The 22246-nt window shown below is 44.6% G+C and overlaps 1 protein-coding gene across 2 annotated transcripts in view; it reads left to right on the top strand.

Moving 5' to 3' along the window:
- prex2 (phosphatidylinositol-3,4,5-trisphosphate-dependent Rac exchange factor 2) overlaps positions 1–22246 on the top strand; it is a 200733-nt gene that overhangs the window by 132437 nt on the left and 46050 nt on the right. For both annotated transcript variants that reach the window (XM_036944101.1, XM_036944100.1), the window contains exons 30-36: positions 3936–4064; positions 9729–9770; positions 11540–11637; positions 11857–12003; positions 15521–15623; positions 15976–16119; positions 16676–16790. In XM_036944101.1, coding sequence (XP_036799996.1) covers positions 3936–4064; positions 9729–9770; positions 11540–11637; positions 11857–12003; positions 15521–15623; positions 15976–16119; positions 16676–16790 — 778 coding nt within the window. The remainder of the gene's footprint in view (positions 1–3935; positions 4065–9728; positions 9771–11539; positions 11638–11856; positions 12004–15520; positions 15624–15975; positions 16120–16675; positions 16791–22246) is intronic.

Below are 22246 nucleotides of genomic sequence, written 5' to 3' on the forward strand. Positions count from 1 at the left end.
TCTGAACAGGGCTCTATATAGGGAATAAGGTGCCATTTGGGACGCGGAGGTTTTCTTGGCCTGAAACATTCATCTTCTATCAATTGTTTTTGTTTTATCTCATTGTGTAGGAAGGTTTTCTGTTCTAGCCGAAGACCTTTACTCTCAGATACGAATTTAATCTGGACAGGAAATGCAGCTGGAAGAAAAGTTGCTATATTTAACCCTATCAGTTTCCTGGAGTGACAATAAACCACTATCGTTTCCATATTCTGGCTATAGATCATGAATCTCCATTGCTGAGCCGGGACATTCTGGAGATCAGATGGTGTACAGTTGTTTTCATGAAAAGGAGGAAAATCTCTTGTTTCTGTATAAATGTCATGGCCAAGGTTTCTAAAGGTTAGGTTTTTGTGGGTTTCAAAGGCTACGTCCCAAATGGCTGGCTATTCCCTATGTAGTGCACTACTTTTGACTAGAAATGTAGTCAGAGTAGAGCATTTGTAAAGGGAATTGGGTGCCGTAGTGAATAACTGTAGTGACTGTAGTAACTGTAGTGACTGTAGTGAATAATGAACTGAATTGAATCCGTCTGGCACAGCCCCAACCTGTGTGGCGGCCTGGGGCTTTACAGTTGAAGTCGGAAGTTTACATACACCTTACATACACATACGCCAAATGCATTTAAACTCAGTTTTTCACAATTCCTGACATTAAATCCTAGTATGAAATTCCCTATCTTAGGTCAGTTAGGATCACCACCTTATTTTAATTAAGAATGTGAAATATTAGAGAGAATGATTTATTTCAGTTTTTTTTCTTTCATCACATTCCCAGTGGGTCAGAAGTTTACATACACTCAATTAGTGTTTGGTAGCATTGCCTTTAAATTGTTTAACTTGGGTCCACAAGCTTCCCACAATAAGTTGGGTGAATTTTGGTGTAACTGAGTCAGGTTTGTAGGCCTCCTTGCTCGCCACGCTTTTTCAGTTCTGCCCACACATTTTCTATAGAATTGAGGTCAGAGCTTTGTGATGGCCACTCCAATACCTTGACCTTGTTGTCCTTAAGCCATTTTGCCACAATTTTGGTAGTATGCTTGTGGTCATTGTCCATTTTGAAGACCCATTTGCGACCAAGCTATAACCTGACTGATGTCCTGAGATGTTGCTTCAATATTTCCACATAATTTTCCATCCTCATGATGCCTTCTATTTTGTGAAGTGCACCAGTCCCTCCTGCAGCAAGCACCCCCACAACATGATGCTGCCACCCCCGTGCTTCACTGTTGGGATGGTGTTCTTCAGCTTGCAAGCTTCCACCTTTCTCCTCCAAACATAATGATGGTCATTACAGTCAAACAATTCTATTTTTGTTTCATCAGACCAGAGGACATTTCTCCAAAAAGTACGATCTTTGTCCCCATGTGCAGTTGCAAACCGTAGTCTGGCTTTTTTATGGCGGTTTTGGAGCAGTGGCTTCTTCCTTGCTGAGTGGCCTTTCGGGTTATGTCGATATAGGACTTGTTTTACTGTGGATATAGATACTTTTGTACCTGTTTCCTCCAGTATCTTCACAATGTCCTTTACTGTTGTTCTGGGATTGTTTCGCACTTTTCGCACCAAAGTACGTTCATCTCTAGGTAACAGAACACGTCTCCTTCCTGAGCGGTATGACGGCTGGTCCTAAAGTGTTTATACTTGCGTACTATTGTTTGTACAGATGTGGTAGCTTCAGGTGTTTGGAAAATTGCTTCCAAGGTTGAACCAGACTTGTGCAGGTCTTGGCTGATTTATTTTGATTTTCCCATGATGTCAAGCAAAGAGGCACTGAGTTTGAAGGTAGACATTGAAATGCATCCACAGGTACACCTCCAATTGACTCAAATGATGTCAGTTAGCCTGTCAGAAGCTTCTAAAACATCATGACATCATTTTCTGGAATTTTCCAAGCCGTTTAAAGGCACAGTCAACTTAGTGTATGTAAACTTCTGACCCATTGGAAATGTGACACAGTGAATCATAAGTGAAATAATCTGTTGGAAAAATTACATGTCATGCACAGAGTGGATGACCTAACCGAAAAGTGTATGTAATCGTCCGACTTCAACTGTATGTATCAAGCATTTCAGAGTAGGATTGCTGATCTAGGATCAGGTCCCACCTTACATATAATGTTATTCATTGTGATCGAGAAGGCATAACCGATCCTAAATCAGCACTTCTTCTCTGAGACGCTGGATACATCTGGCCCTGATCTGTAGCTTATACCCCTCTACTACACTCTCCTAAAAAGTTGGTTGTCTTTGTGTGTCTTTGAGGATATTTTATTAGACTCAGGGTGTGTGTGGGGGGGGGAAGTGTTAGGTCCCCCATGTGTGTTTGTGTGTGTGTGTGTGTGTCTGGGTGGGTGGGGGAGGGGGGGGGGGGGGGGGTGGTGTTAGGTCCCCTATGTGTGTTTTAAATATCAGAACGTTCCAAACACTTTGCACATTTTACATGTTTCATTTCTCTCCTCTGATCTGTGTCTCTCGCCCCATGTGAGCACAGATGCATTTGATCTAGGAGGAGTGTGTGTGTGTGCGTGCGTTATGTTGATCCGATGAAGCGTATCGCTGGCGTAGTGTGTGTGTTGATAATAAAGTAGATGGCAGAGCATTCCTCATTCCTAGAGAAAAGAAACACAAACGCACACACCAAACACACTCACAGCCCCACACACTACACACACAAGGGAGACCAAATCCCTAAATGCCTTACAAGCCTCTAGTTCACCACCATCCTGTTATCACAGATTCAACTTCCCATCTCTCTCCAAAATCTGCACTATATCTAACCCCTCTGTGTGTGTCTCTCTGTGTTTACACCCTAAATTGATCTGCTGCCTCTCTCTCTCCCCCCATAATAAAGGCTGACTGTGTGTGAGGCACGGATAGGACCAAACAAAGACAGCAGTCTTAATGAGACATTCATTAGCAGACATCCCATCATATCTGTCTGGCACTCAGACATACGTCCACAGTGTCTGGGCTGGAGGAATGGAGACGAAAGGGAGAGAGAGGTATTGGGGGTGAGAGGGCGAGACAGAGGTAGAGAGAGAGAATGTGAGGGTAATTTGGGAGTGTGTGTGTGGGCGTTGGTTCTCACCTTCAGACAGAGGAGCAAAATGATGAGGTATGTCTGGAACTCTTTCCTCTCCTCCGCCACTCTCATCCCTTCACCCCTCTCTTCTCGCTGATGAATAATGCAGGAGATGTTTGGCTCCTCATCCTCCATTCCTCTCCATCTCCCTGTGTCTCCCAGGCTTTGAAGGACTCTAAAGCCCCTCATGTGTGACTGTAAGGCAGACACAACGAGGGATGAAGGGGGGATGTGGGCAGTGTGGTGGCCTAAGGCTGGTTAAGAAGATACCTGTTTTTTTGTTTAGTAGGTGGATCACAAGAAGGCCTTCAGTTTTTTGGCAACAAACCGATTCCCTCAAGGCAACAGGCTATGATTTTGGACAGTAAAGTAACTTGTCTAAAAAAAAAAACATCTCTCCTCTCCTATCATTCCTCGATCCCACACCGCTTTCTTCTAAATGATTCAGGATACTGATTGAGCTATTTGGCTACTCCTCTCTGTGTCCAGGAGATCGGCGTTCTAACCAGAACAACATCCAAAGTGTCCTTACTTAAGGACACCTCAACAAGGCTCTGAATAAAGGTGTCCTACGCCCAAACATAAGCATGTCGTTTTGTCCTGAAAATAAGCTCTATGCAGACACCAAATCTATGCTCCTTTAATTTAAATGTAATTCTCTTGGATAGTCACCTGTTGGCAGCGTCCTGGGTTAAGGAATGTTTTTTTGGATGATCAAGTCCCTCAGTTAAGAACCTGATTCTCTATTGGATCAAGCTGCGTGTTTGGGTACGCTTTCGTTCTCTGATTATAACATGTTGTTGTGTTGTCTGTCAGAGTTCCAGCAGGAGATGGATCCTCGGGTTAACTGTACCAAGAAGCTCCGTGTCCACATCAAGCAGGACCCATGGAACCTCCCCAGCAGCGTACAGGCCCTCACACACACCATCGCCAAGTTCGTCGAAGGTAAGATGCACACGCTGAGACCTTGAAAAAGCCTTTGTAATGAGTATGTCTCCATCTGCTGTAAAAGTCCACAGAGGTATAAACTTGAGGCAGTGCACCATACAGTACACACAGAACACTGGAAACAAAGGCCTTCATCCACACATTAGCCAAGTTGGAAGGTTAGTGCTGAATATGGTACATGCACACCAATTACAACAAAACTCGGTAACATCACACCAATTACAACAAAACTCGGGAACACCACACCAGACACAACAAAACTCGGGAACACCACACCAGACACAACAAAACTCGGGAACACCACACCAGATGCAACAAAACTCGGGAACACCACACCAGATGCAACAAAACTCGGGAACACCACACCAGATACATCAAAACTCGGGAACACCACACCAGATACATCAAAACTCGGGAACACCACACCAGATGCAACAAAACTCGGGAACACCACACCAGATACATCAAAACTCGGGAACACCACACCAGATACATCAAAACTCGGGAACACCACACCAGATACATCAAAACTCGGGAACACCACACCAGATACATCAAAACTCGGGAACACCACACCAGATGCAACAAAACTCGGGAACACCACACCAGATACAACAAAACTCGGGAACACCACACCAGATGCAACAAAACTCGGGAACACCACACCAGATACATCAAAACTCGGGAACACCACACCAGATACATCAAAACTCGGGAACACCACACCAGATACATCAAAACTCGGGAACACCACACCAGATACAACAAAACTCGGGAACACCACACCAGATACAACAAAACTCGGGAACACCACACCAGATACATCAAAACTCGGGAACACCACACCAGATGCAACAAAACTCGGGAACACCACACCAGATACATCAAAACTCGGGAACACCACACCAGATACATCAAAACTCGGGAACACCACACCAGATACAACAAAACTCGGGAACACCTCACCAGATACAACAAAACTCGGGAACACCACACCAGATACATCAAAACTCGGGAACACCACACCAGATGCAACAAAACTCGGGAACATCACACCAGATGCAACAAAACTCGGGAACACCACACCAGATACAACAAAACTCGGGAACACCACACCAGATACAACAAAACTCGGGAACACCACACCAGACACAACAAAACTCGGGAACACCACACCAGATACAACAAAACTCGGGAACACCACACCAGATACAACAAAACTCGGGAACACCACACCAGATGCAACAAAACTCGGGAACACCACACCAGATACATCAAAACTCGGGAACATCACACCAGATACATCAAAACTCGGGAAAACCACACCAGATGCAACAAAACTCGGGAACACCACACCAGATACAACAAAACTCGGGAACACCACACCAGATACAACAAAACTCGGGAACATCACACACAACAGATGCATAAATATAAAGGTTTGAGATTAAACCACTTAAACTGAGTTGTAGAGCAGAAGTATTCATGCCCCTTGACTTATTCCACATTTTGTTGTGTTACAGTAGAGGTGGGGAACCTTTTTGCCATCAAGGGCCATTTGGATATTTATCAATTAATTTGGGGGACATATTATTACAATTTGCTATTTTCTCCATTATTCATGTTTTAATGTGACTGATCACTGACATTGGTTTTATAGTTTAAATATGACTTTTGTGTCCTTGAGTATTTAGAAAAGTGCTAGTCCTATTTAAATAAATATTAGTATTGTAAATAATGTTGTTATTATGATTACTTGTTCAAACTCACCTCTAATCTGATGGCTGGAACTGCTCATCTTTGACGAGGCATTTGATGTCATCTGGCAGTGAAGATGACGCTACTCCCAGCTGGTTTTCCTGGTTTGTGTCAGTCAGTCTTGAGCAGAATCGAGTGTTTGCAAGAGTCAGTTTGGAAAAGAACTGCTCACAGCAGGAGGTCGTCCCGAACACAGACGCAAATATGAGTGCACGTCTCCTCAGAACAGGAAAATGCTCAGTGCTAACGTACATTTTGTAGAACTCAAGGAGAGGGAGGTTGTTGTACCTGGCTTGAGCTCACTATTGCTTTGCAGCTCAATGACTTCGTGTTGTAGGCCATCCGGCACATCCGCTGGTTCGACTTTAAACGGGGTTGCAAATATGTTCTACTCCAGTTGTTTACTTTTCACATCCTTAAACCGCTCACAAAATGCCTTCGCAAGCTTTCCACACTCACCGGCATATTCTGACGTAAACTCAGACTCTTGTCCTTGCAGAGTAGGAAAATGCACTGTGTTACCCCTTTCTAGTTGGACTTGCCACAGCTTTAATTTCGCTTCAAACGATTTCACGCCAAATCACACATCCACTTGTCATCACTCAGTTCCACGACAGGTTTCTCTTTCATCTCCATGAATAGTTTTACTTCATCCTTCAGTCCGTAAAACCGCGCGAGCATGTTTCCACGGCTCAACCATCGCACCTCACAGTGGTAAACCAGATCACCATACTCCGATTCAAGGTCCCTAAATAGCTCCTTAAACTGGCGGTTATCCAGCCCTTTGCTTTTGATAAAATTGAGGGTCGACAGGACAGTTGCCATTACGTTGTTCGGGCTTCAGGGACTGTGCACACAGACTTTCTTGATGTGTGCTGCAGTTGCATACAATTAAATCAGTTGGATCAAGACTGAGACGACTCATTTATTTTTTCACTAATGCTGTTAACCCCTTTTTCGAGCCACTTCATTTTTTTTTACCGTAGCTCAAATTTGCTTATAGCCGAGACAAGTAACTCAAACAAGTCCTCACCGCTGGTGGTGCCATGCATGGCTTCCAAAGACAGCAATTCCTGCCTTGTGTCAAACTCAGTAGTAATCCCATGCACAAAAAATGGCAAATTGGGCAGTATTTGTTGTCAGTCATTTCATCACGTGCCAAAGAGAAAGGTTTTTTGCAGAGTCCTTCAATGTTTTTTCAATATCTTGTGCCATGTCAGTTATCGCTCCGTGACAATTCTTCAAGACAAACTGACACTTTGGAACAATTTGACTTTGCCTGGTGCTAGCAACTCTGCAGTGGCAAGGAGACACTCTTTTACAAAATCTCCTTCCGAATGAGGCTTCAGTTTCTTTGCGATAAGCTAGCTCACCACAGAACTTGCTTGCATAACATCTTCCCCATCTAAACAAGGTTTCGTAAAGGCGGCTTGTTGGACACCCCGCTGAAGAGCAATGACTTTATCCACACCAAGTTGTCCTCGCAACTCATTCAGTTTAGCATGTTTCGAGCTGTAATGACGCTTCAATTTTTTTACTATTTTATTTTAGTGGAAAAAATTATGTCTAGAGATTTTTTTATGTAAAAATTTTTTTTATTTATGAATTGGCAAAGGGGCCTGATCAAACGGTCCCGTAGGCCGTATACAGCCTGGAGGCCGGACGTCCCACACCCCTGTGTTACACCTTGAAATTCAAAATGGTTTAAATATTGTTATTTCTCACCCATCTACACATAATACCCCATAATGAAAAAGTGAAAACATGTTTTTAGAAATTTTTGAAAATGTATTGAAAATTAAATACAAAAATATCTAATTTACATGTATTCACACCCCTGAGTCATGTTAGAATCACTTTTGGCAGTGATTATAGCTGTGAGTCTTTCTGGGTACGTCTCAAAGAGCTTTGCATAACTGGATTGTACAATATTTGCACATTATTATTTTCAAAATTCTTCAAGCTCTGTCAAATTGTCTATTGATCATTGATAGACAACCATTTTCAAGTCATGCCATAGATTTTCAAGGAGATTTCAGTCAAAACTGTAACTCGGCCACTCAGGAACATTCACAGTCTTCTTGGTAAGCAACTCCAGTGTAGATTTTGCCTTGTGTTTTAGGTTATTGTCCTGCCGAAAGGTGAATTCATCTTCCAGTGTCTGGTGGAAAGCAGACTGAACCAGGTTTTCCTCTAGGATTTTGCCTGTGCTTAGCTCCATTCCATTTTTTTTTGTCCTGAAAAACTCCCCAGTTCTTAACAATTACAAGCATACCCATAACATGATGCAGCCACCATTATGCTTGAACACATAGAGGGTGGTACTCTGTAACGTGTTGTATTGGATTTGCCCCAAACATAACACGTTGTATTCAGGACAAAAAGTGAATTGCTTTGCCACATTTTTGGCAGTATTACTTTACTGTCTTGTTGCAAACAGGATGCATGTTTGAGAATATTTTTAATCTGTACATTTTTTTTCACTCTGTCAATTAGGTTAGTATTGTGGAGTAACTACAATGTTGTTGATCAATCCTCACTTTTCTCCTATCACAGACATTAAACTTTGTAACTGGCCTCATGTTGAAATCCCTGAGTGGTTTCCTTCCTCTCCGGCAACTGAGTTAGGAAGGATGCCTGTGTCTTTGTAGTGACTGGGTGTATTGATACACCATCCAAAGTGTAATCAATAACCATGCTCAAAGGGATATTCAATGTCTGTTTTTTGGTTTTATTCCCCATCTACAAATAGGTGTTATTATTTGTGAGGCATTGGAAAGCCTCCCTGGTCTTTCTGGTTGAATCTGTGTTAGAAAATCACTGCTCGCCTGAGGGACCTTACAGATAATTGTATGTATGGGGTACAGAGATGAGGTAGTCATTCAAAAATCATGTTAAACACTTGTATTGCGCACAGAGTGAATCCATGCAACTTATTATGTAACTTGATAAGCACATTTTTACTCATTAACTTATTTAGGTGTTAAATACATGTTGACTCAAGATATTTCAGCTTTCATTTTGAAATAATTTGTAAAAATGTCATAATTCCACTTTGACATAATGGGGTATTGTGTGTAGGCCAGTGACACAAATACCTCATTTTTTTATCAGGCTGTAACACAAGAAAATATGGAAAATGTCAAGGGGTGTGAACTCTTTCTGAAGGCGCAGTGTATTAATCCAACATTCTGACTCTATTTATTTCTGTCGGAGTGGGTGTTTGTGTGGGAATTAAGTGTGTATGTGTGCCTAAATCCCTGATCAGATCACACTTCTGTGAAAGTGAGTGTGTGTGTGTGTGTGACTTTGTGGGTGACTTTGTTTGTGTGTGTGTGTGACTTTGTTTGTGTGTGTGTGTTTGACTTTGTGTGTGTGCTTGTGACTTTGTGTGTGTGCTTGTGACTTTGTGTGGTTGTTTCTGACTTTGTATGTGTGTTTGTGACTCTGTGTGTTTGACTCTGTGTGTTTGACTTTGTGTGTGTGACTTTGTGTGTGTGTGTGGCGTTGTGTGTGAAATAAGCAGTGGAACAGTGTAACCTCTCAAGATGACTTTCTCACCCAGCCTCTATGCTGCCAAGGTTTTTAATGTTCCACAAACACCACTGTGGCTTTGATATTGATACTAAACACACACAGATTCATATTATCTGAAATAAATCAATTGTGTCTCAGTAAAAAAATCAGAAGAGGAAAGAGCCAAGAGCAGATGACCGGTAATGAAGGTGTGGACCAATCACTTCAGTCCCAATCACTTCAGTTAGTCTTCACATGTGTAGAGACCTATCTAGACCTAACGGGGCGGCTGGTGAGAGACATCCTATCAGGTTTTATGGGTCAGAAGCACCAAAGTATCCTAAAGTCTCTGAGAGTCTAACCTTGGTTTGTTCTTCACTATTCCAGAGGTGAAGACACGACTGCTCTTGGTCCTACTACAGTACACAGGTTGGTTTTCCTCTCCTCTTAAATGCCTTGGATGTAAAAAACAATGTACAGTTGATAGGGACATACACACACACCACAGTGTCCTCAATACACACATCTGCAATGAAACAGAGGAGTGAAATTGAATTCTAGGGACTAAACTGCAGATCATCTACATAGCTCTCTCTCCACACGGTAATTGAGACACTAGCTAAGCCCTCCTAAAACACCTACAGGAACATTTTTGTCATGACAAAGTCCCTCATGATCCCATTACAGCCCCCTTAAGAACACATATCTCCCTATTTCTCAAGGTTATAGAGTGAACAGATTCTCCTGAGTAGCGCAGCGGTCTACGGCACTGCATCTCTGTGATACAGGCGTCACTACAGACCCTGGTTTGATCCCGGGCTGTATCACAACCGGCCGTGATCCGGAGTCCCATATGGCGGCACACAATTGGCCCAGCGTCTTCCGGGTTAGGGGAGGGGTAGGCCGTCATTGTAAAATAAGAATTTGTTCTTAATTGACTTGCCTAGTTAAATACTTACAAAAAATTTAATAAAAGATAATAATGTGGCATAGAGGAAGCACATTATGAATTCTACTGGAGGTTCCTGAACCCATTTTAAAATGAGTGGATTGCTTAACTTCTCCTTGCAGGCTATTTTTCAGGAAATGATGGCACCCGCCAATTTATTTTCAGCTACAGACCACCTGTCTTTTGACTCCATGTATTTCAAATTCATGTTTAATGCCCAACTGACTTGAAAGTTGACCACAAATGAACTTTGAAAAACTTTTGACTCGACCCAGGGAGTTAATGTAATTTGTGTTCAGCATCGATAACAAGTTAATTTTCTCTCACACACCTCCCCTATCTCTGTCTCTTCCTCCCTCTCTCCCTCCCCCATACCGCCCTCCATCTCTACCTCCCTCCATCCCTCTCTCTCTCTACCTCCCTCCATCCCTGCCTCTCTCTTCCTCCCTCCATCCCTCCCTCCCTCTCTCTATCTCTACCTCCCTCCCTCCCTCTCTCTCTCTACCTCCCTCCATCCCTCCCTCTCTCTCTGCCTCCCTCCATCCCTCCCTCTCTCTCTGCCTCCCTCCATCCCTCCCTCTCTCTCTACCTCCCTCCATCCCTCCCTCTCTCTCTACCTCCCTCCATCCCTCCCTCTCTCTCTACCTCCCTCCATCCCTCCCTCTCTCTCTAACTCCCTCCATCCCTCCCTCTCTCTCTACCTCCCTCCATCCCTCCCTCTCTCTCTACCTCCCTCCATCCCTCCCTCTCTCTCTCAACCTCCCTCCATCCCTCTCTCTCTCTCTCGACCTCCCTCCATCCCTCTCTCTCGACCTCCCTCCATCCCTCCCTCTCTCTCTCGACCTCCCTCCATCCCTCCCTTTCTCTCTCGACCTCCCTCCATCCCTCCCTCTCTCTCTCGACCTCCCTCCATCCCTCCCTCTCTCTCGACCTCCCTCTATCCATCCCTCCCTCTCTCTCTCGACCTCCATCCCTCCCTCTCTCTCTCGACCTCCCTCCATCCCTCCCTCTCTCTCTCGACCTCGCTCCATCCATCCCTCCCTCTCTCTCTCGACCTCCCTCCATCCCTCCCTCTCTCTCTCGACCTCCCTCCATCCATCCCTCCCTCCCTCTCTCGACCTCCCTCCATCCCTCCCTCTCTTTACCTCCCTCAATCCCTCCCTCTCTCTACCTCCCTCCATCTATCCCTCCCTCTCTCGACCTCCCTCCACCCCTCCCTCTCTCTCTCGACCTCCCTCCATCCCTCTAGACTCAGAGATCCAGTTGAGAAGAGATATGGTATTCTGTCAGTCTCTGGTAGCAGCTGTTTGTGCCTTCTCCCAACACCTACTGGCTGTTCTCAACCAGGTAACAGTGAGTTTGTGTGCGTGTGTGTGTGCGTGCGTGCGAGGGCGTGCTTGTGTGTGCGTTTCAACATTTCTGTAACTTTCCCCAAATTCCCAGATTTTCCAGAATCAGGAGGCAATGACCAGGAAGTCCGGGATCCTCCGGGAATTGGGGAAAGTTACTGGAATTTTGTAACCCTACAGCTAGCTTAACATTTTAACCCCCCACTCCCCCCTCCAGACCCAGGGATCAGGCAGGGAGGCAGACCCAGAGGCCCCGGACCCCCAGGACCCTCAGGAGGCCCAGGAGGCAAGCCGACGGTGGCTGGAACAGATAGCCTCCGCTGGGCTACTTCTCCACTTCCAGTCCCTCCTCTCTCCCAACCTGGTGAATGAATGGCAGACAGGAAGCTATCAACCACCCCTGGACACTCATTGTATATTGAGGCTAAATATGATTGATTTGCAACACACAAAAAATGCTAAGATGTTGCCCCCAGATATTCCACATTATTCAAAATACTCTGCACGGCACCTGATTCAAAACTAGATTAGAATACTGTAGAGTATATTGTAAGCCTTGTTAGTTCTTTACCAGAGGAGATGCTTGGTGGCCTCACCTCACCTCATCTCCACGCCAAATCAGCTCCAAAACAAAGACAAACAAACTTAGTGCTCCTGTGTGTATGTGACCGCCCGCAGTGGAGTTGAATTGATTGTGTGTGTGTGTGTGTGTGTGTGTTTGTGTGTGTGTGTGTGTGTGTGTGCACCAGGCTCCCTGGAGAGGGGTAGGATGGTGACGTTAGGTTGATTGTGGTTGTGAACAGCCATGTCATTGTACTGCGACTGTCCTCAGAGGAGCGACTGTTCTCTTGTTTAATGAGGGGACGTGGCTCTCCTAGCGTCCTACAGTACACCCAATACTGCCCCTCCATGGTTCAGCAACCGGACACTATGTAGCTCTGTAGCCCAGCTTAGCACTGCTGTGTTGGTACAGTTCAGTACAGGATAACCAGATTTGACCAGATTTGACCTCTGTCAATCCCCACACACATACGTCTACATTAGGATAGTTGCAGAACTCGTAGTTGTAGTCAGTTCCTGATCAGTGCACTTTGTTTAAGTGCACTAGAGGACTACAGTTTGTCATTGTGTTAGAGAGAGAATCTCCAAGTCTAACTTCACCCACTTAGAGAACAGAGGAGGAAGAGTTTTGCCCCCTGGTCTGAAGGGGATGAAGGGAAGAATATCACTCAGAAAGCAATTATTTTTCCCAGTGATATTTTCAAATCATTATTTATACACTGACTGAATGGTTGAGATAGCCAAAATGTCATTTAAAGTGAAAAGAAGTGGAATTTTCTGGATTTCAGAAGTGAAACTCCATTTCATTTGAGACAGGATTAAGTAAGAGGATCTCTCCCTCTCCCTCTCCCTCTCCCTCTCCCTCTCCACATCTTAACTCTAAGCAGAGGCACTGTACCTGCAGGTGCAAGCAAAAATCAAAGGCAGTGGTGTGTGTGTGTGTGCATGCCGAACCGTGTGTGTGTGTGTGTGTGTGTGTGTGTGTGTGTGTGTGTTTAAACCCGCTCTCGGTGAACCTTGCCACACACCATTCCGAGGTAGTGGTTGGTTCCTGGTAAGCGACGACCGTACTCTCTGTTCTCACACGACAGTCAGTCCCTAATGTCTCTTCAGTAACACTTCAACCACACAGTAGGTACATAATGCTTCTGCTGCACCGTTTACTAGAGAGGGGGGGAATAAGATGGAGAGAGAGAGGAGGAGTGTGACAGAGGAGCAGATAGGCACTAGCCAAAGCGTTTCCTTCTCCTTTGTGTCTGGCCTGGGAGCAGATGTGTTAGTTGTTTGTGTGAGAGGATGTTGTGACGGATGTTGGGAAAGGAAGCAGACACACACACCAGGCACTGTACACTCACTTTAACCCACACGCACCAACATGTAAACAAACTGCTTGGAGAATGGGAAGGGAAGCAGACACACACACCAGGCACTGTACACTCACTTTAACCCACACGCACCAACATGTAAACAAACTGCTTGGAGAATGGGAAGGGGCACACACACTAGGCACTGTACACTCACTTTAACCCACACGCACCAACATGTAAACAAACTGCTTGGAGAATGGGAAGGGACACACACACCAGGCACTGTACACTCACATTAACCCACACGCACCAACATGTAAACAAACTGCTTGGAGAATGGGAAGGGACACACACACCAGGCACTGTACACTCACTTTAACCCACACGCACCAACATGTTAACAAACTGCTTGGAGAATGGGAAGGGAAGGGACACACACATTCTCTCACACGCTGACCCACTGTTGTGTTTCTCTGTCTCAAACACACATTATCTCACACACAAAGTTGTGTGTTTCTCTGTGCAGACTGGCAGTTGTGGCTGCTTCGCGAGATGGATTGTTGTCTCTACCTTCTTACCCTTTGTGCTGTTGTCTGTGCCCAGTAATATTTGTGCCATGTTTTGTGCTGCTGCCATGTTGTGTTGCTACCATGTTGTTGTTATGTTGTGTTGCTACCATGTTGTTGTTATGTTGTGTTGCTACCACACTGTGTTGTCATGTGTTGCTGCCATGTTGTGTTGCTGCCATGTTGTGTTGCTGCCATATTGTTGTTATGTTGTGTTGCTACCATATTGTTGTTATGTTGTGTTGCTACCATATTGTTGTTATGTTGTGTTGCTACCATGTTGTTATGTTGTGTTGCTACCATGTTGTTGTTATGTTGTGTTGCTACCATGTTGTTATGTTGTGTTGCTACCATATTGTTGTTATGTTGTGTTGCTACCATGTTGTTGTTATGTTGTGTTGCTACCACACTGTGTTGTCATGTGTTGCTGCCATGTTGTGTTGTCATGTGTTGCTGCCATGTTGGGTTGCTACCATGTTGTTGTTATGTTGTGTTGCTACCATGTTGTTGTTATGTTGTGTTGCTACCATGTTGTTGTTATGTTGTGTTGCTACCATGTTGTTGTTATGTTGTGTTTCTACCATGTTGTTGTTATGTTGTGTTGCTACCATGTTGTTGTTATGTTGTGTTGCTACCATGTTGTTGTTATGTTGTGTTGCTACTATGTTGTTGTTATGTTGTGTTGCTACCACACTGTGTTGTCATTTGTTGCTGCCATGTTGTGTTGCTACCATGTTGTTGTTATGTTGTGTTGCTACTATGTTGTTGTTATGTTGTGTTGCTACCACACTGTGTTGTCATTTGTTGCTGCCATGTTGTGTTGCTACCATGTTGTTGTTATGTTGTGTTGCTACCATGTTGTTGTTATGCTGTGTTGCTACCATGTTGTTATGTTGTGTTGCTACCATGTTGTTATTAGGTTGTGTTGCTACCATGTTGTTATGTTGTGTTGCTACCATGTTGTTGTTATGTTGTGTTGCTACCATGTTGTTGTTATGTTGTGTTGCTACCATGTTGTTGTTATGTTGCTACCATGTTGTTGTTATGTTGTGTTGCTTCCACACTGTTTGTCATGTGTTGCTGCCATGTTGTGTTGCTGCCATGTTGTGTTGCTGCCATATTGTTGTTATGTTGTGTTGCTACCATATTGTTGTTATGTTGTGTTGCTACCATGTTGTTGTTATGTTGTGTTGCTTCCTCACTGTGTTGTCATGTGTTGCTGCCATGCTATGTTGTTGTCTTAGGTCTTTGTGTAGTGTTTTGTTGTCTCTCTTGTTGTGATGTGTGTTTTGTCCTATATTTAAATGTTTGATCCCAGCCCCCGTCCCCGCAGGAGGCCTTTTGATAGGCCGTCATTGTAAATAAGAATGTGTTTTTTTTTTAAATGTTTAAAAAAATGATGAGCAGGCCATGTTGGAGGGTTGACTGATTGTGTTTCTCTCTACAGACTGATGAGCAGGCCATGTTGGAGGATACTCAGGTAGCTCTGATTGACTTGGAGAAAGTCACCTTCTACTTCAGAGAGTTTGAAGGAGAACCACTGGTTGCAAGTATGTATGGAGAGACATGATCCTGTACGACATAGTGTAAATCTATAGGAGATCACCCCCTGTCCCGACTCCATTCATTTAGATAACATTATCTTGCTGTAAATGGAATTCAACTCATTTCAATTACATTCAGCTCAGCTTCATTCAATCCTATTTGGCTTGTTGTGTTCCCTGCTGTATATAACATGTTGTTTATTAAAACTGTTATGTTCCCATCTGTATAACTACACACCAAATGGAACCTGCTGCTCGTAGGGCTCTGGTCAAAAGTAGTGCACTATGTAGGGAATAGGGTTGCATTGATAACGCAGCTTATGTATGGCCCTAGAACCTTGCTGTCTCTCTCTCCCAGACATGCCCATGTCGTATGAGGTGGAGGGGACCCGCCAGGCCCTGAAGGTCTGTTTCTACCTGGAGACATTCTACTTCTCCCAGCTACCCCAGCGCCTCCGGAACGGAGGAGGCTTCAAGATCTACCCTGTCCTGTTCACCCAGGGTAAGACCCCGCTTGGCCAAACAGAACGAACGCAGTCCATTATCAGAACGAACGCTCAGAGAAGGAACGTTGATCTAGGATCACTTTTGCCTTTTAGATCACGATGAAGGCGGTTACACGGAAGGGGAGGAACTGATCCTAGATCAGCACTCCTTCTCTGTGATGCTTTATGAATACGGAATATAGATTCTTGTAATTGTTTGTCTTTTTCTTTTCTTCTCTAGCATTTCACGTGTTTAATTTCATATCTATATCACTACCTCTATAATGCATGGTTGGGAAAGAGCGTGCAGGGCATTTCACTGTACTGTTTAACACCTGCTGGGTCCTGTGCATGTGACAGTAAAACTAGAGTGCTGTATCTCTGCAGTAACACGTTGTAATGTGTCTCTCTCCCCTCTCTGTCTCCTCTCTGTCTCTCCTCTCCTCTCTCTCTCTCTCTCTCTCTCTCTCTCTCTCTCTCTCTCTCTCTCTCTCTCTCTCTCTCTCTCTCTCTCTCTCTCTCTCTCTCCCCCCCCTCCCTCTCTCCTCTCCCACTCTGTCACTGTGTGTGTAGCTCTAGAGAGTATGGAAGGGTATTACTACAGGGATAGTGTGTCTGTAGAGGAATACCAGGCTCAGATTAACTCTGCCTCGCTGGACAAAGTCAAACAGTACTACAAGAGACTGAGGTATGGGCTGCTAGTACACACGCACACACACACACACACACACACACACACACACACACACACACACACACACACACACACACACACATGTTCTCTACCCTTTGCGAAAGACTTCTCCCGACATCGCCTGTTGACAGGCTGATACGATTGATATGACTTCTATAGTTTTACTTCCTTCCTGTCTGCCCCGTGTGTTGTTCCTATCCTCAAGGAGAAACAGCAGAGACATTAGAGCTTCTCTCTGCAGGTTGTCTAATATACTTTGACACAACATTCCATTCCAGCACACACACACACACACACATGCACGCTCGCGCACACACATATAGTCATGCACACACACACACTCACGCGCACACACACACACATTCTGGCGCCTGGCTGCCACCCAGAACACACAGCAGGCCAGCAAAGTGATTTGCTGAATAGGCACAGCGGGACTGTGCTGTGATTGGTCGAGAACAGCACAGCAGGTCAGCACCTTGATTGGCTGAAAGCACCCAGCGTGTCGGCACAATGATGGTGATGGAGTACCACTGCAGAGCCGGGTGGACCCGGTTTCATCACGCCCCATTGGCACACACACACATGGGGCCCCTCCCCTGATTGGCTACCCACCCCCATCGAATAATGACATGGAAATGATATACATGGTTTCAATAAGATTCAGAACATCTGTGAGAATTGGAAATCTGGGGTTGTGCCTATATAGTGCAGTGCTTTTGACCAGAGCCCTAGGTGCCCTGGTCAAAAGTAGAGCACTTTAAAGGGAATTGGACGCAATTTGGGAAGCAGCCATGGAGTGTTTTAATACATCTTTACCCCCCCCCCCCCTTCCATCTGGGTGACCCGTTAAGTACTGTCATATCTCTGTGATATGAGGTCTAAATATCAATGGGTTTTTATATTAAAGCAAAATAAGTGAGATTTCAGAAGATGTGGGGGGAAAACCAAATGTTTTTGTTCTTCAATGTGTGTGTCTGTTAGGGGGGTGGGGGGGGGGGGGGGACTGTGTCTTTCCATTATTGTTAATTAAGGAGTGAAAAGCAGCTTTGGCAAATGGTCTCAGTGCTAGCAGTAGAGACTGCCAATAAAAGCTTGAGTTGGAGATGGAGGCTTGAGGCGGCAGGTAGCCTAGTGGTTAGAGCGTTGTGCCAGTAACCGAAAGGTTGCTAGATCGAATCCCCGAGCTGACAAGGTACAAATCTGTCGTTCTGTCCCTGAAAAAGTCAGTTAACCCACTGTTCCAAGGCCGTCATTGTGAATAAGAATTTGTTCTTAACTGACTTGCCTAGTTAAACAAAGGTTAAATAAATACATAAATAATAATACAACATATCTAGGACCAGATTAGTCTACTCCTGACATTAAAGTGATCCTTCCAGTTTTTGGCAATGAAGCCATTCCCCGAGTCAGATGAACGCATGGATACCATTTTTATGTCTCTGAATCCAGTATGATGGAAGTTAGGCGAGCTAATGCTAACTAGCGTTAGCGAAATGACTGGAAGTCAGGCTAGCAGTTACCGTAGACTCAAAGTCATTGCGCTAATGCTATTTAGCAAATGAACTAACGCTGGTTAGCAACTTCATTTAAACTGCACGCGGAGACATAAAAATGGTGTCCACGAGTTCATCGGACTCTGGGGTAGTAGATAAAGGGCCTCATAGCCATCCTGAAGGATCCCTTTAACCATTAGGGGGAATAGCTGACACTGAATCAGGGGTTAGATGCCAAAAAAATCACTCCCCCAAATGAAACACATATAGTTACCATCTGAGAGATCCTCACCACCTTTAGAGGGTTGCAGTCATGATAAACATTAAATGATATTAAGATCCAATAATGTAGTCAGATTTGATAATGTAGTCCAATCCGATAATGTAGTCAGATTAAATAATGTAGTCCGATCATACAATGTAGTCAGATTAGATAATGTAGTCAGATTATATAATGTGGTCTGACCAAATAATGTAGTCAGGTTAGATAATGTAGTCCAATCAGATAATGTAGTCAGATTAGATAATGTACTCAGATCAGATCATGCATATCATAGAGCGTAGCCTGATTTTAGATCTCAGTCAATGGAATAATGGGTTACAACGTCTTCCAAAACTCTTTTGTGCATCTTCTAAAGTGCATTCCCATTCCGTTCCCCAATACCTGAGAGCCCGTCTGTTCAGCTACGTACGTGTTCATATCAGGCATGAAGTAAACATCTGTTCTTGATACTGGAGTTAATTAGTCACAGAACTACGTAGGGCCCAAGATCAAACTCATTGTAGCGTCCCAAATGGCACCCTATTCCCTATCTAGTGCATTACTTTTGACCTGGTCATATACACTATGTAGGGAATAGGGTGCCATTTGGGACACATCATATATTGTGGTATGAATGGGGGAATCTGCCTTGGCTACGCTTGATTTAGAAACCGGCATCAGCCATTTGTGCGTGTGTGTGTTTGTGTGTGTCTGCCATGTGTGCCACATCATCCCCTAATACCTCTCATGTCTCAGGAGGGCAGTCAGTGTTACGTTTTTAATTTTAGTTGCAGCGTGATGGAGGGAGCGCAACAATAGGTCTTTCCATGATCTATTACCTCATATTTTAGATAAACATCGTTGGTTTTTACTATAGCTACAGAAACTCAGTCGACCTGAGTCATTTTCCATCATTCTCTGATAGTTTGACCTTTTCAAATGTCTCTTTCTTTCTTTCTCTCTCTCTTTCTCTCTCTCTTTCTCTCAATCATTCTCTCTCTCTCTTTCTTTCTCTCTCTTTCTCTCTTTCTTTCTTTCTTTCTTTCTTTCTCTCTCTTTCTTTCTCTCTCTTTCTCTCTCTTTCTTTCTTTCTCTATTTCTCTCTCTCTCTCTCTCTGTCATAACATTATCCACTGGGTTTTTCTGGGGCTATTGTCCTCTTTTGTAGTGAATGAGAGTATTGGCATTTTCAAGGTGTCTGTCTGTGTGCTTTGTTTAATTGACTGTGTGTTAGCAGACTCTAGAGGGGTAAGGAGCTTCATGTTCAGCCCTGGAAATATCACCAGACTATGGAGACCGATAGTGTGTGTGTGTGTGTGTGTGTGTGTGTGTGTGTGTGTGTGTGTGTGTGTGACCATCTGCTAGCCTGCTTTATTACATGCCAGTTTCCTGTCAGTTCTCTGTACTCTCACAACCAAAAGTACACTACATGACCAAAAGTATGTTGACACCTGCTCATCGAACATCTCATTCCAAAATTCAGGGGCATTAATATGGAGTTGGTCCCCCCTTTGCTGCTATAACAGCATCCACTCTTCTTGTTAGGTTAGATTACTCGTTGGTTATTACTGCATTGTCGGAACTAGAAGCACAAGCATTTCGCTACACTCGCATTAGCATCTGCTAACCATGTGTATGTGACAAATACATTTGATTTGATTTGGGAAGGCTTTCCACTAGATGTTGGAACATTGCTGCAGGGATTTGCTTCCATTCAGCCACAAAAGCATTAGTGAGGTCGGGCACTGATGTTGGGCGATTAGGCCTGGCTCGCAGTCGGCATTCCAATTCATCTCAAAGTTGTTCGATGGGGTTGAGGTCAAGGCTATGTGCAGGCCAGTCAAGTTCTTCCACACCGATCTCGACAAACCATTTCTGTATGGACCTCACTTTGTGCACAGGGGAATTAGGGCCTTCCGCAAACTGTTGCCACAAAGTTGGAAGCACAGAAATGTCTAGAATGTCATTGTAAGCTGTAGTGTTAACATTTCCCTTCACCGGAACTAAGGGGCCTAGCCCGAACAATGAAAAACAGCCCCAGCCCATTATTCCTCTTCCACCAAACTTTACAGTTGTCACTATGCATTTTGGCAGGTTCTCCTGGCATCCGCCAAACACAGATTCGTCCGTCGGACTGCCACATGGTGAAGTGTGATTCATCATTCCAGAGAACGCGTTTTCACTGCTCCAGAGTCCAATGGCGGCCAGCTTTACCCCACTCCAGCCAACGCTTGGTATTGCGTATGGTGATCTTAGGCTTGTGTGCGGCTGCTCGGCCATGGAAACTAATTTCATGTAGCTCCCGACGAACAGTTCTTGTGCTGACGTTGCTTCCTGAGGAAGTTTAGAACTCGGTAGTCAGTATTGCAACCGTAGACCAATTATTTTTACACACTAGGCGCTTCAGCACTCGGTGGTCCCGTTCTTGAGCTTGTGTTGCCTACCACTTTGCGGCTGAGCCGTTGTTGCTCCTAGATGTTTCCACTTCACAATAACAGCACTTACAGTTGACCGGGGCAGCTCTAGCAGGGCAGAAAGTTGATGAACTGACTTGTTGAAAAGGTGGCATCCTATGACGGTGCCACGTTGAAAGTCACTGAGCTCTTCAGTAAAGCCGTTCTACAACCAATGTTTGTCTATGGAGTTTGCATGGCTGTGCGCTCAATTTTATACACCCGTCAGCAACGGGTTTGTCTGCAATAGCCGAATCCAATCATTTTAAGGGGTGTCCATATGGTTTTGTATATGTAGTGTATTTTGTGGGTTTTTTTAGCTCCTAGATTTCACTCTAGCACCTTCACATGTAAAGCCCCTGATGTTAAGATTCCCTTTATGCTGGAAAGTCACAGGACAGAACATATGCTGTGTGTGCAATTTAGCTGACTCATCTGAAAAGAAGAACTTGGCATGAATGTGTGTGTGTGTGTTTATACTTGTGTGTGTGTGTGTGTGTACGACCTGAGCCGACGCGTACTAATTGAATTGACAGCGAAGACTCCAGGAGTAACAGGGAGCAGATGTGCTCTGTAAGCACAGGCTGGCGAGGCCACAGACGGGGAGAAGATGGGGGTGGGGGGTGGGGTGGGAAGGCTGGGTTTGGGTGTTGGAGGTAGGTTTTGGGTTGGGGGACAGCTTCAGGACTCATCTACAGTGCAGAGACACTCAGATTTCTGAGTTGTGCTGGCCGTCCAGGCCCAAAGCAGCCAAAACGAACTGTACCTTTCAGCAAAGTGTTACTGTTTCAGTCCAGAACTAGGGTTCAGACCAAGGCTTCTCATCCTAGTTGTCTCCTACGGCAGGTATCTATTAATTTCCCACTCTCTCTCTGTCAGTGTTCAGTTGTTCAAATGTTCCAGAACATACCAGTTCCTGTGAGAAGCTCGTACACCCAAACCTCTTGTTAAATGATGCATGTGCCGTGTGAGGATGATATAGATTGACAAACGTAGCTACTGGTTTCATTGAAACCAAACAGATATTTGACCCCAAATATGACACAATTTCATCAGCCAAAAAGCAGTTGTCCAATATTCAATATTCAAAATCTATACAACTCAAATGGCCACCCATGTTCCTGTCATGTTCCTACACACAACAGTATAATACGAACGCTCACTACAACGATATGTCTCGGCGCTGACCACAGGCGGAGTTGGCTGTAATGTCACTCTCCTCTCCAGCCCTGTGTCCCAAAT

Source organism: Oncorhynchus mykiss, chromosome 15 (assembly GCF_013265735.2).
Source record: "Oncorhynchus mykiss isolate Arlee chromosome 15, USDA_OmykA_1.1, whole genome shotgun sequence".
Classification (NCBI taxonomy): Eukaryota; Metazoa; Chordata; class Actinopteri; order Salmoniformes; family Salmonidae; genus Oncorhynchus; species Oncorhynchus mykiss.